At 37.5% G+C, this 13,169-nt stretch overlaps 1 protein-coding gene across 1 annotated transcript in view; it reads right to left on the reverse strand.

Annotated features, from left to right (window-relative positions):
• The window catches only part of CNOT6L (CCR4-NOT transcription complex subunit 6-like), a 103,895-nt gene that overhangs the window by 30,703 nt on the left and 60,023 nt on the right, over positions 1-13,169 (reverse strand). The window contains exons 6-8 of the mRNA XM_006755865.2: positions 9,798-9,866; positions 5,314-5,471; positions 2,607-2,761 (exon numbers count right to left, since the gene is read on the reverse strand). Coding sequence (XP_006755928.1) covers positions 2,607-2,761; positions 5,314-5,471; positions 9,798-9,866 — 382 coding nt within the window. The remainder of the gene's footprint in view (positions 1-2,606; positions 2,762-5,313; positions 5,472-9,797; positions 9,867-13,169) is intronic.

Raw genomic sequence — 13,169 nt, forward strand, 5'->3', positions numbered from 1 at the left:
ATTGTAAATTGTGCTGCTATGAACATAGGGGTGCATATATCCTTTCTGATTTCTTGGGATATATTTCTAGAAGTGGGATTACTGGATCGAATGGGAGTTTCATTTTGAATTTTTTGAGGAAACTCAATACAGTTTTGCACAGTGGCTGCACCAGTCTACATTCCCACCAGCAAGCAGTGCACAAGGGTTCCTTTTTCTCCACATCTTCGCCTGCATTTGTCACTTGTTGATTTATTGATGATAACCATTCTGACAGGTTTGAGATGGTACCTCATAACTTTTTTAAAATGGGGAACTACCTCTATTCCTACCTCTGAGGGTTGATTTAAAAATTAAATAAGATAATCCATATTAATAAAAGGCCTGAAATATAAATATTATAAAAGTAATTGCTATGGTTATTCTAAAATTCATTTTAAAATAATCACCTACCCTGGCTGATGTGGATCAGTGGTTGAGTGTTGACCCATGAACCAAGAGGTCACTGGTTTGATTCCCAGTCAGGGCACATGCCTGGGTTGTGGGCTTAATCCCCAGTAGGGGGCATGCAGGAAGCAGCTGACTGAAGATATTTCTCACTCATCAATGTTTCTATCTCTCTATCCCTCTCCCTTCCTCTCTAAAAATTAATAAAACATTATAAATAAATAAATCACCTAAAAGAATTTCATATATTCTGACCTCAGATATTATAGGGCTGTGTACTAATTGTTAACTAAAATGAGAATATCTCTATTAAAAATTCACAGAAAAGTAGGTTCAAATTAATTAAAAGTAGGCCAAATATCTTTCAAATTCACTTAATCCATTTACTTAAAATAACATTCTGGTAATATGCCTACATTAATAAACATTTAACCAGCTTTGTTATAATAGGTATTAAACAGGAATATAGTCATAAGCATGTATATGCTTTTTCTTTAAGTAGATTCTCTAATGTAGCAAACCCAAATTATTCAATCTCTATCAGACTTCACATATTTCAGTCTTCTATTGAAGGTCCTTTCTAATTTTCCACTCTAAAATTGGCAGCCTTTATGAGGTAAAAATATTCTCTTTTCCTCATGATAACCAAAGAATCTGCCTCTAACCATATAGTTACTCAGCCAACACTCAAGAGGCACCTTCTGACCATGTTACAGCTCCTCACCCTCAAGAAGGAAATACAATTCTAAATCCAATGCACGCAACATAAAAAACCCAGTAATAGAGAAATACTACTAATATTACAAAGGACTACAGAAACAGGAAAATATAATAAAAATATGTCCAGGACACTTAATCATTTCAAAGGACCTACCGATTCATTACCTCATTTAATTATTTTAACTACCCCTGAAGCAAGCATGAATACCGTTTTCCAGTTTAAACTCAAGAATATTAAAGCAAAGAGGCTTCTACAAAATCATTTATGTATTTTAATAATTAGCAGACTCATAACATTCTCATTATGACTCTACAGTAACCAGCTATGTTAACAGCCCCCCAAAAAACACGGGTGATGTTTTCTTTATATCTGATGACTACTTTCCACTATCCTATCCTAATTAATTCTTTAACTCCCCACCTCTATAAGCTCTGTGCTTTTCTGCTTTGCCTTATCTTAATGCATATTTCTTTTCTACCATATATACACACACATATACACATATATACACACTAGAGGCCCAGCTCACGAAATCACGCAAGACCCAGACCCAGTGCGCCGAGGGACCCACCGTCAAGTCCTGGTGCCGCAGGACCCATCAATGCACCTCCTGGTGACCGGTCTTTGGTCATTATGGCATTACAACCACTGGGTTTTTATTATATAGATTATGTTGTGATTTTCTTTTTATTTTTTAAATTGTTATTATAAATTTTTTGTTAATCCTTACCCAAGGATATTTTTCCATTGATTTTTTTAGAGAGTGGAAGAGAGAGGGAAAGACAGAGAGAAACATCAATGTGAGAGAAGCACATCAATTGATTGCCTCCTGCAAGAGCTCCAACCAAAGCCTGGGCTGGGGAGGAACCTACAACCGAGGTACATGCCCTTGACCAGAATCAAACCCGGGACCCTTCAGTCCGCAGGCTGACACTTTATCCATTGAGCCAAATCGGCCAGGGTTATTGTGGTTTTCTTTCATGCTTACGTTTTCTTACTAGAGTAGAGCTCTGAATGTGATTAGTAACTGTATTGTCTATTTGTGACTACCACAGTACTTGTCACAAAGCAAATATTCAGTATTCATTTAGTAAATAACTGATTAAATAAATGTCTGAAATGTTTTAAAAAAAGATGAAAAGGTTCATAGAATGAATTATTCTGAAAAAGGCCAAATATTTTAAAAAAATCACGGAAGAAAATAAAAACTTATTTCTAATCTTAAAAGCCACTAAATTACTTTTTTCACACCAAAACTAATATTTTACTTCATGAAAACATAATTGGAAATATGATTATAACACTATATTCAAGTATATGAATTTACTTAAAATTTAATTTTTATATCACTTGCTTTCTAGCTTTTTATTTATTTTATAGGTCAAACCAAAAACAATTTCAAATGTGCAGTAATTAAAGGAGTAAGTTTACACTATTATGCTTTGTTTCCTTAACTCACTTTTCTGTTTTGAAGAATACTGCACAACCGTCCACATGCTTTCTCTCCTGCTCAGACATGATTTTGGCACGTGACTTTGGAGAAAAAAACCCATCATATCCACGCTCCTTCAATGCTGGCAGAAAGAGAGTGAAGTATTGCTCTGTTTCCACTTCCTGAGATAAAAGAAAAGTTATCATCGACATGACAGGAAAACTCTGATAAAGGTATAAAAAAGTTCAGCATTATGAATAAGATGTGACTAAGTTAAAATAATTCACATAACAAATATTATCTATCTTACCTTACTCCTAACAGCTGCCATTTGACAATGGCAGCTTTTTAAACCTGAAAGAACCAAATGTTATATGATTTTCTCATGCTCACACAGCTAGTGGATCCCAAGCCTCTCGACTCCCAATATGGAGTTCATTCCACTATTTTTCACTTTCTCACAACTGGTAATTAAACAAAGAATGTTGATCATATCATAGATTAAGTGGTAGGAAATAATAAATTTTATATATAAAAAAGTATTTTAAAAATTTTATCTTTCTCAACTGTAGTGAAAAGCATTAATACCCGAGAGTAAGAAGCTTAAGATTTATCAATAAAAAATTGTACTTTAAGGAATTTTTTGGTGCCTGAATCTAATGGTCTCTGTTAATTTAGTAATTATTGGGTTAAATTATTTTATTTTTTATCCACAAAATGTTTTTAACAAATCCTTCCAAATGAAAAAATCAAGTTGGAAGATAAGATTTATGAATGATAATGCTCATAACATGCCTAAATGTCCAACAGTAGGGAAAATGATAAATCAATCAATGTATATTCATATAAATAATTCTGAAAAATTTTAGTAATATAAAGTGCATTACGGGCAATAAATAAAAAAGAAAATATGTCAATAGTGTAATATCAACTTTATTTTTAAAATATACCTACAAATAAATAAATAAGTGAATTAAAAATGTATACAAGAAACACTTCAGAAGTTTTAACACAGCAACTATCTTTGGGATATGAGATTACATGTTTTCTTCCGTTCTTTATATTTTTTCAAAATTTCCAACTTCTCTAGAATTAACACTTTATAAAGTAGTATTACTTTTGTTTTTTATTTTTTTTTAATATATTTTATTGATTTTTTACAGAGAGGAAGGGAGAGGGATAGAGAGTTAGAAACATCGATGAGAGAGAAACATCGCTCAGCTGCCTCCTGCACATCTCCCACTGGGGATGTGCCCGCAACCCTGGTACATGCCCTTGACCAGAATCGAACCCGGGACCTTTCAGTCCGCAGGCCGACGTTCTATCCACTGAGCCAAACCGGTTTTGGCTAGTATTACTTTTATATTAAGAAGTGTTTTGGCATATAGCTGTATCTGACCTACATTTAAAAAATTTGTTCTTATTAACATATTCAGCCATGTCTACTCCCTAGAGCAGATTTCAGAATAATGGTTTTAATTTTTAAAATTTTTGTTTCTGATACTATAACATTTCTTGCTTTAATTAAATTTATTAGGGTGACACTGGTATGAAAACTTTTATATTATGGTATTTTTATCCTTCAAACTAAACTTTATATAGAAGAGTGTGAGGCTATTGTTACTACATATACAAAATGGAGACAATTAAGTAATAAGACTGATTCTGCCTCCTCCTCCCCGCAAATCTGTGTCAGTTCTCAGTGATGAGAAGAAAATTTAACTTTTGAAGATATTTCTTATTATTCTCCAGGAAGTCATATAAACCATGGACAACATAATAATTTCTTCTCAGGCTATCCTGAAAAGAAGGTGTGGAACTGTAATATTTAACATTTTAAGACACCTTTAAAGTATTTAATATGCTTTGAAAGCTGCTAAAAAAAATTTACCTAAAAACTTTCTTGGCTATTCATTAGCTAAATGTTGAAAAAAAGCAATAAAATGTGTATTTCAATGGAAAGGTGCTTCTCCAGTTAAATCTATTATAATGAAGTGTTATAAAACAGAAGAAATATAAATTTCAGAGGTGGTTTTTAAAATAAGACAAAATTGCATGATTGATGGTACATTTTTTGTTGTTAATCCTCACCTGAGGATATTTTTTCCATTGATTTTTTGAGAGAGTGGAGGGAAGGAGGGAGGGAGAGAGTGAGTGAGAGAAACTTTGATGTGAAGAGAGCACATTGATCAGTTGCCTCTCTCTTGTGCCCCCACGGGGACAGGGATCCTGCAACCCAGGTATATGCCCTTGACCAGGAGTCAAACCCATGCCCCCTTGGTCCTCAGGCCAACACTCTAACCACTTAGCAAAACCGGCCAGGGCTATAATACAATATTTTTAAATGTTTAAAATGTTTATTAGCAAGGAACAATAGTGGGTAAGCAATTTTCTTTTAAAATTAAAAGTCGAATTTATATTCCTAAAAGACACAATCTTCTGCAGTTTTCTCTTTTGGCAATACCAATAATTTATGGATGAGATGATTGTTAACATGAATAATGCAAGAGATAATTTTCACTTAAGATAATAAATAAGTATAAATGGATGGCTGTACTTAGCAAAATAGTTTCACTGTGGAAATGTCTTGGGTTCTTATTAAAATTGTCCATTTTCTTTAAGGACAGAAAACAATTCCCTTTGAGTTTTGCTTTGAAAACAGGATCTCTCCCAGAAGTAAGACTTTTTAAAGTTCACCTTTAACTTAAAGACAATTCAATTTCTATTGTGTTACCTGAAGACTAATGATATCTGCGTCACAGTTAACAATTTCTTCCATAATTCCCTTTTTCCTGTATTCCCAGTTTAATGCCCAGGATGGGCAATAGCCATATAGCTGCCGGGTGGCGTATTTATCACATAACACATTGTAACACATAACCGTGAATGATGCTAAGAAGTGAGAGAGAAAAAAACAACAGACAAAAGGGAGAAAATTAGGCAACTTTATCTAAAGTACTTATCATGTGCACAAGCACACAGGGCACACAAACATACTCAAAATGTCATCATTATGAAATGCTCTGGGCAAGAATACATTAAATGGTATCTACTAAAGCTGCACTGAAGTCAATCACACCAAAGCAACTTTACTAGAATTAAACTAACAGTTCATATTTGAAATTTTTAGAAAATTTATTTTAATACAAATTAAAATTTTAAATAAGAATGATTTTTGCACAGAATTTGTTGAGTAAAGCTTTTCTATATAAATTAAACAAAAGTAAATTTTAGTTTCTTTCTCATTAAAAGGCTCTAATTTCATTAATTTTTAATAAAATATCCATACTTAATACTTTCGTGGACCTTTTACTGCTCTCACTGCTCTGAGCAAGAATATGCACTAAGAAAGTTTAGTTATAAAAGAATCCTTTTTGCCAAGTTATATGTTCACTGCTGAAATTAAATTCTCATGTTATAATGCCCTTGAACTATGAAAGGACTGTGAGCACACTAATAGCTGAGAGAACACGGTTTGTAATCTTGCTTCTCAAAAGTGTGCTCTAAGGAAAAGGCTTAAGCTACCTTAGAAATGCAGAATCTTTAGTTCCACAAAAACCTATTGAATCAAAACCTGCAATTTAACAAAATGTTCAGGTGATTCATATTACATGCATAGTTTGAAAAGCCCTGATTTTTACCAGTAATTCTTTATCCTCGCTGCCCATTAGAATCAGTCTGAAGAGCTTTAAAAACAAACAGCTGACGCCCAAGGCCCTACTCCAGGGCCTATAGTCTGGGTATTGATATTTATAAAAAAGTATCCCAAGTGATTAGAATGGGCACACACAGTTGAGAATCACATCCTATATAATCTAAGGCTAATATGCAAATCGACTGAACGGTGGAACGACTGGTCACTATGATGCGCACTGACCACCAGGAGGGCAAGCACTCAACGCAGGAGCTGCCCCCCGGTGGTCAGTGTGCTCCCACAGTGGGAGCGCCACTCAGCCAGAAGCCAGGCTCACAGCTAGTGAGTGCAGGAGGGTGGAGGGAAAGGCTCCACAGCAGAGCTAAGGACACCTTACCTTGGTGGACATCCCCCGAGGGGTCCCGGACTGTGAGAGGGTGCAGGCCGGGCTGAGGGGCCCTTTTCCTCCCCGCCCCCCGAGTGCATGAATGTTGTGTACTGTGCCTCTAAGTATTTAAATAAAAGGTGAGAAATCCAAGTAATAAAGTAACACTTGATTGAAGTTGGTTCAGATTCAAATAATGGTAAAAGAATTAAGAGAAACTTAGTTCAGTTCTCCCCTGGGGATCTCAACTGGTGGCAATTTTGTATACTGCTACCTTTTGCACTATTTGGTAATTATTATACGATAGTTTAACATTTATAATTTTTTGGCTATATATCACACTTAACCATCATTTGTTATTATACACATCTCCCTATGCACCAAAAGTAAAAGGCATTTTTAATATCTTTTTTAGCACTCAGATTCTACTCAGGGAAGCATACATCTCGAAAAAAAAAAGAAAAATCCATACCAGTTTTCAATAAGGAAAACCCCAAAACACATTACTCTGAGAGTTCAACACCAGTGAAAATTTCTTTCTGTTGTCCTTTTTCTAATGGAAATGTATGTATGCAATAATTGAAAACGTTTTCTTCAAGATTATGTTCACTCTTACTAGAAAAAGGATTGCTTTAAATAACTAGAAAATGGTGTTTTTAATACCAGAAAGAAACAAATTAATTGCACATTAGGGAGGGCTAAACATAAAATAAACCTGTCTAACTTAAGGTTTGTAGAAAACCTTAGGTATTCTTTCTTTCAAACCATCAATGTGTACCCTGATAATAGAAATGTTATTCGTGATAACAGTGACACAATGCCTCTTTGGTCAGGCTGATACTGTGGCTCTAGACCAGTAATGGCGAACCTTTTGAGCTCGGTGTGTCAGCATTTTGAAAAACCCTAACTTAACTCTGGTGCTGTGTCACAAATAGAAATTTTTTGATATTTGCAACCATAGTAAAACAAAGACTTATATTTTTGATATTTATTTTATATATTTAAGTGTCATTTAACAAAGAAAAATCAACCAAAAAAATGAGTTTGCGTGTCACCTCTGACACGTGTGTCATAGGTTCGCCATCACTGCTCTAGACAGTGCTGGTTTCAACATTACTTCTGAAAGACAGAAATAAATTGTAAATGATAATATTTCTCAGCGTTATTAAAATGCAAATAGAACCATGAAGATGTTATACCGCCCACATTTCCCAATATCAAAGCAAATGACTTTTTCTGAATCCTCTTATTTAATAACGTAAAAAAACGCCTCACAAACAGAAGGGCTTAAAAAGTACACGATAAACTATGATTTACCCATTAAAAATTATTGAAGCATGAGTATTCAGTGCTTGTTTTAATCTTCACATTAAAACAGTAAAATTCTTAATTTAATTTTATAATGAAACTAGAGGCCCGGTGCACAAAAAGTTGTGCGCTCGGGTGGGAGGGAGGTCCCTCAGCCCAGCCTGTGCCCTCTCACAGTCTGGGACGCCTTGGGAGATAAGGACCTGCTGGCTTAGGCCTGCTCCCAGGTGGCAGAGGGCAGGCCCAATCCCTAGGTGCATCCCCTGGTCGGGCTCAGAGCAGGGCCGATTGGGGAGTTGGGGCGCCGCCCCCGTCATGCACAGAGCAGGGCGGATCGGGAGGTTGCGATGCCCCCCTCAGTCACGCTCAGGGTAGGGCTGATTGGGGGGTTGGGGCGCCGCCCCCTGTCACATACAGAGCCGCAGGGCGATCAGGGGGTTGGGGAGCTCCCCCCTATCAGGCACAGAGCAGGGCGATCAGGGGGTTTGGGCGCTGCCCCCTGTCATGCTGATCCCGGTGCCAGGAAGCCTCGCTGCTCCGCTGATCCCGGTGCTGGGAGGCATATTACCCTTTTACTATATAGGATAGAGGCCTGGTGCACGGGTGGGGGGCGGCTGGTTTGCCCTGAAGGGCGTCCTGGATCAGGGTGGGGATCCCCACTGGGGTGACTCGCCAGCCTGGGTGAGAGGCTGATGGCTATTTGCAGTTGCTCACACACCCTTCAGGGTGGGGTTCCCCACTGGGATGCCTGGCCAATCTGGGTGAGGGGCTGAGGGCTGTTTTCAGGCTGGCGGGGGACTGCAGATCCCCACCGCTCCTTTTTTTCTTTTTCTTTTTATTCTGGGTCATCTTTAGCTCTCAGGCTTGGCTCCAGCTCTTAGGCCTCGGCTGCTGAAAGCAGGTATCTGGTTTGTTTGGGTTCTATAATCGAAACACTGTTTCAACTCCAGCTCTGAGATCCCGGCTGGCTGAAAGCAGGTTTCTGGGGTTTGTTTCGCTTCTATATTTGTAACAATGTTTCAATCTGCAAGCTCAGAGGCCGGTAAGGCAGGCGGGGAACATTGGAGTCCTCCGTCACTGAAGCAAGCAAGCCTCATGTTCGCTTCAAGCTGCCTGGCTGCTGGCCGCCATCTTGGCTGGCAGTTAATTTGCATATCGCCCTGATTAGCCAATGGGAAGGGTAGCAGAGGTACGGCTAATTACCATGTTTCTCTTTTATGAGATAGGATTAGATACCATAAAAACCACTATTCTTGTGATTAAAAAGAAGGTATTAGGAGAAATATCAATTCACAACTTATTTTAAGTAGAATTCCCATTCATAAAATGTCTAATGAGAAGTAAAGAGCCCTATAAATGATGTCAAATCAATATTGGTCTCCACAAAGAGACAGGTTTATATTTTTTACATTCATGAAGTACAAGAAGTGCTAAACCATATCCTTAAATTACCCAAATGCTCACACTATGCCATTTCCACACCACTGACCTCATATCATATTTTGTTTCTAATATAGCAAATATAGACTCAATCTAAATTATTCTTTCACAACTGTTATCAGTCTACCTGTTCAAGAAAGATTAAGTACCTAAGTAGGTTTAAATTTTTCAGAAGAAAATTCATTATTACTCATTTTCCTTACATCTCCCAATATGCTGTGAAGATGCCAGTTGGAAGGCTGTAGAACAAGCAATCACTTTAAAACTAAGAGTTACATCACTGTGAAAGAAAGCTTCTTGTACGTAAGCATTAGTGTGGATTTTTAAGTCTATCCATCAGCATTTTTATACTCACCTAATATAAAATGAAGGCCTGTTCATTTTATCACACTGCCCAAATGGCATTTCAAGTATTTCTGGGAAAAGTCAAGGAAGAATGAAAACTACATACCTGATGGCAGAATTTGGTCTCGTTCTTTTAATGTAATCCATGGCCTCGGAGGAAGCTGCTCTGGATGAACTGGAAATAAAATTTTTCTAACGTAAGTTAATTTCAGATGTTTCTAAAATCAGTATCATTTACGTTATAATGTCAAATCAACTTTTCTTCTCTTTAGCTGTAATGAACCAAAAGCCTACTTAAAAACATACTGAAATATAGTAAAAATTTAGAAGCCCAAGGAAGTTTAAGAAGAGCTATGCAGAAAACATATAACTAATATACAAAAAAGCATATTAGGAAACTCACTGGCAATTCCACTTACATAGTACTTATGAAAAGTACCTATTTACAATTTTAACCAGGTTCTTATGTCTTAATTACACATTGACTCAGCCTTGTTCTCTGCAGGGAAATCAAAGCTATGTAGAGTTCCAACATATTGATGAACTAAAATACTCAAATCTCTTTAAAATAGAAAAAAACACATCAAGGTATAATAAAAATTAATACATTTTCTAATGGGGCTTTCATTTCCTAATTTAAATCTTTCTTTCATAATGTCTATGCAAAGCAAGAGATTAGAACTAGGTTGTACAGAAAAAAAGAAAGGCATTGGTTAAACATTAATTGCTCAGATATAGTTATCGATAACATGGAACTAAATACTACCCAACAATCAGATGAAAGAAAATTCACTAAGTTAAAAATTTTTTCTTCTTTTAAAAAAACATTTTTATTGATTTCAGAGAGTAAGGGAGAAAGAGAGACAGAAACATCAGTGATAGGAGAGAATCATTTATCAGCTGCCTCTTGCATGCCCCTCACCAGGGATTGAGCCCGCAACCCAGGCATGTGCCCTGACGGGGAACTGAACCATGACCACTTGGTTCATAGATTGATGCTCAACCAGTGAGCCACACTGGCTGGGCACTAAGTTAAGATTTAACTACTCACCTTTCTTCTTCCTTTTATAAACATTTTCAATTACACAATAATTTGATGCAAGTTATTTGCCCAGGGTATTTAGTGGCTGAGAAATGTATTCCTTTAAAACAAATATACACCATCTCCATCCAGCCACAAAAATGTTCATGCAAATACCTTAAAAAATGTCAGTTTATTAACCATCCTTGTGTCAAAAGTTTATCTAAAGGATGCCTGCTTTAGCATCTTTACTTTTCAAAAAATGGAATTGCCATTACTTTGTATATTCCATATAGTGCCAGGAAAGGGATGAATGTTATTATCCAGAGGCCCAGTACATGAAATTTGTGCACTGGTAGGGTCCCTAGCGGGGCCTCCCTCCCTTCCCCTTGGCCTGCCCCGCCCCCTGGTCGAACTCCCGGAAGAACTCCTGGTCGAGGGGACAATTTGCATACTACGCTTTTATTATATAGGACAAGCAAACCATTCAGCTAGTTCAACACACTGAAATGTGAAAAATAATCATGCCTGCTAGGAGTATCATGTCAAAATCATGGCAACTATCTCAAAAACGAAAGCCCAATATACAAATACACTGAAGGAAAACAAGACACTTTCTAGCTACTGGGATCCTTAGCAAGCGGTTAAAAATGTATAAATCAAGAAAATTCTCAAAATAAAGTAAGTAAGGTGATGTCAACATTTTGGTGCTTCCCAAATCTTAAAATAATACACTTAACTACTACATCACTATAAGTAAAATGCATAGTATTCACTAAAAATATCCGAAGAGCTAATAACACAGGAAAAGACTATATCATCAGTAATTAGAAAGCAGAAAAAGATAGGATAGCATGTTTTTATACAGGTTAACAAAAAAACTTAATTTTACTAATATCCATGGGTGATGATATATGGTGAAACATAATTACATGTACAACTGATAGGAATAAAAACTGGTATAGCTATCTGGGAGGACTAAGTGAATCATCTTTTAAAATTTAAAACATCCATGTCCCTGTGAAAAAAAATTCTATTTCCTGGGATCAGTCCTATCTGCGTAAAGCAGTATTCAAATAGATATTCATTACACCATTGTTTATAATAGCTCAAACAATGGTAAATGGCTAATACTCATAAAACTCAAAGCTGCTTGAGTTCATTTAAAGAAAAAAAATGATTAGATAGATGTATACTAAAGTGAAAAGATATATAAAAATACTGTTGAGCCTGGCTGGTATAACTCAGTGCTATGAACAAGGTGGTCACAGATGCCCAGTCAGGGCACATGCCCAGGTTGCAGGTTTGGTACCCAGAAGGGGGTGTGCAAGAACCAGCCGATCAATGATTCTCTCTCATCATTCATGTTTCTCTCTCCCTCTCCTCTCTGAAATCAATAAAGATATATATAATTTTTTAAAATACTGTTGAGTACAAAAAAAGGAGAAAAATATAATAAGATATGATTTAACTTATTAGAAAAAGTTTTTAAAACATACTTAAAAAGTAATACCATAAAATTTCTACTGGTATAATTTTTGGATGTTAATGTCTACAAGAATACACACTCAACCTAGAAGTATGTTTATTTACATAAGTGGTAGAAAACCTGTTTTCTGCCAAGGGCCATCTGGATATTTATAACATCATTCATGGGCCATAAAAATTATCAACTTAAAAATTAGCCTGCGGCCCAGACTGCGGGACTCAGGCACGGAGCCCATGCCATCTTGAAAGGGAGAGCGGCCTCTTCTAAGAACTCATCAGCACCACCACCCAGACAGGCCTTGGACACTGCCGGTGACCCAGCAGTCACTCCAACCAAAATCCTGCTGCCCCACCCACAGACTTGCAGACCCTAGGACCTCCACCGCCAAGGTGCACCGCGCCCGCAGCAGTAATAGCAACTCTCTCCTCCCCAGCGGCAGACCTCCTACATTCGCAGTTCTCCAGGCACACCACTCCACAGACTTCTCTTAGGAGTCACTGTGAGCCACAGCTGGGTGTGATTTTGTACAGACACGGGCACACTGCCCCCCAGTAGAAATTCTGAATTCCCTCTGCCTGAATAACTGCCCACACACACCCAGCTGAACAACTTCAGAGCCAGGGCCCTTCTGCGCCAAGGCCCCTCAGAGTGCATCAGAGCTCAGTGCCGGCAAACAGCGCACTGCCACAGTTGCTTATTCCCCCTGAGCCCATCTATCCACAGGGCACTTTGGGAAGCCACAGTGAGCCTCCGCTGGGTCCGATCTTGGACTAATAGGGACGCACTCCCCCGGGCAGTAGAAATTCTGAATTTGCTCATCCTGGATACCTGCCAAAAGACACCTCGATTAAGCGTGCCAGGGCCCTTCAGAGTGCTTCAGTGCGCCTGTGCTAGCAAACTCACTGCAGGTGCTCCTGTGTCCTACCACCGGGAACGCACACCTATCCACCACAGATGCATCAGCAAAA

Source organism: Myotis davidii, unplaced genomic scaffold, assembly GCF_000327345.1.
Source record: "Myotis davidii unplaced genomic scaffold, ASM32734v1 scaffold794, whole genome shotgun sequence".
Classification (NCBI taxonomy): domain Eukaryota; kingdom Metazoa; phylum Chordata; class Mammalia; order Chiroptera; family Vespertilionidae; genus Myotis; species Myotis davidii.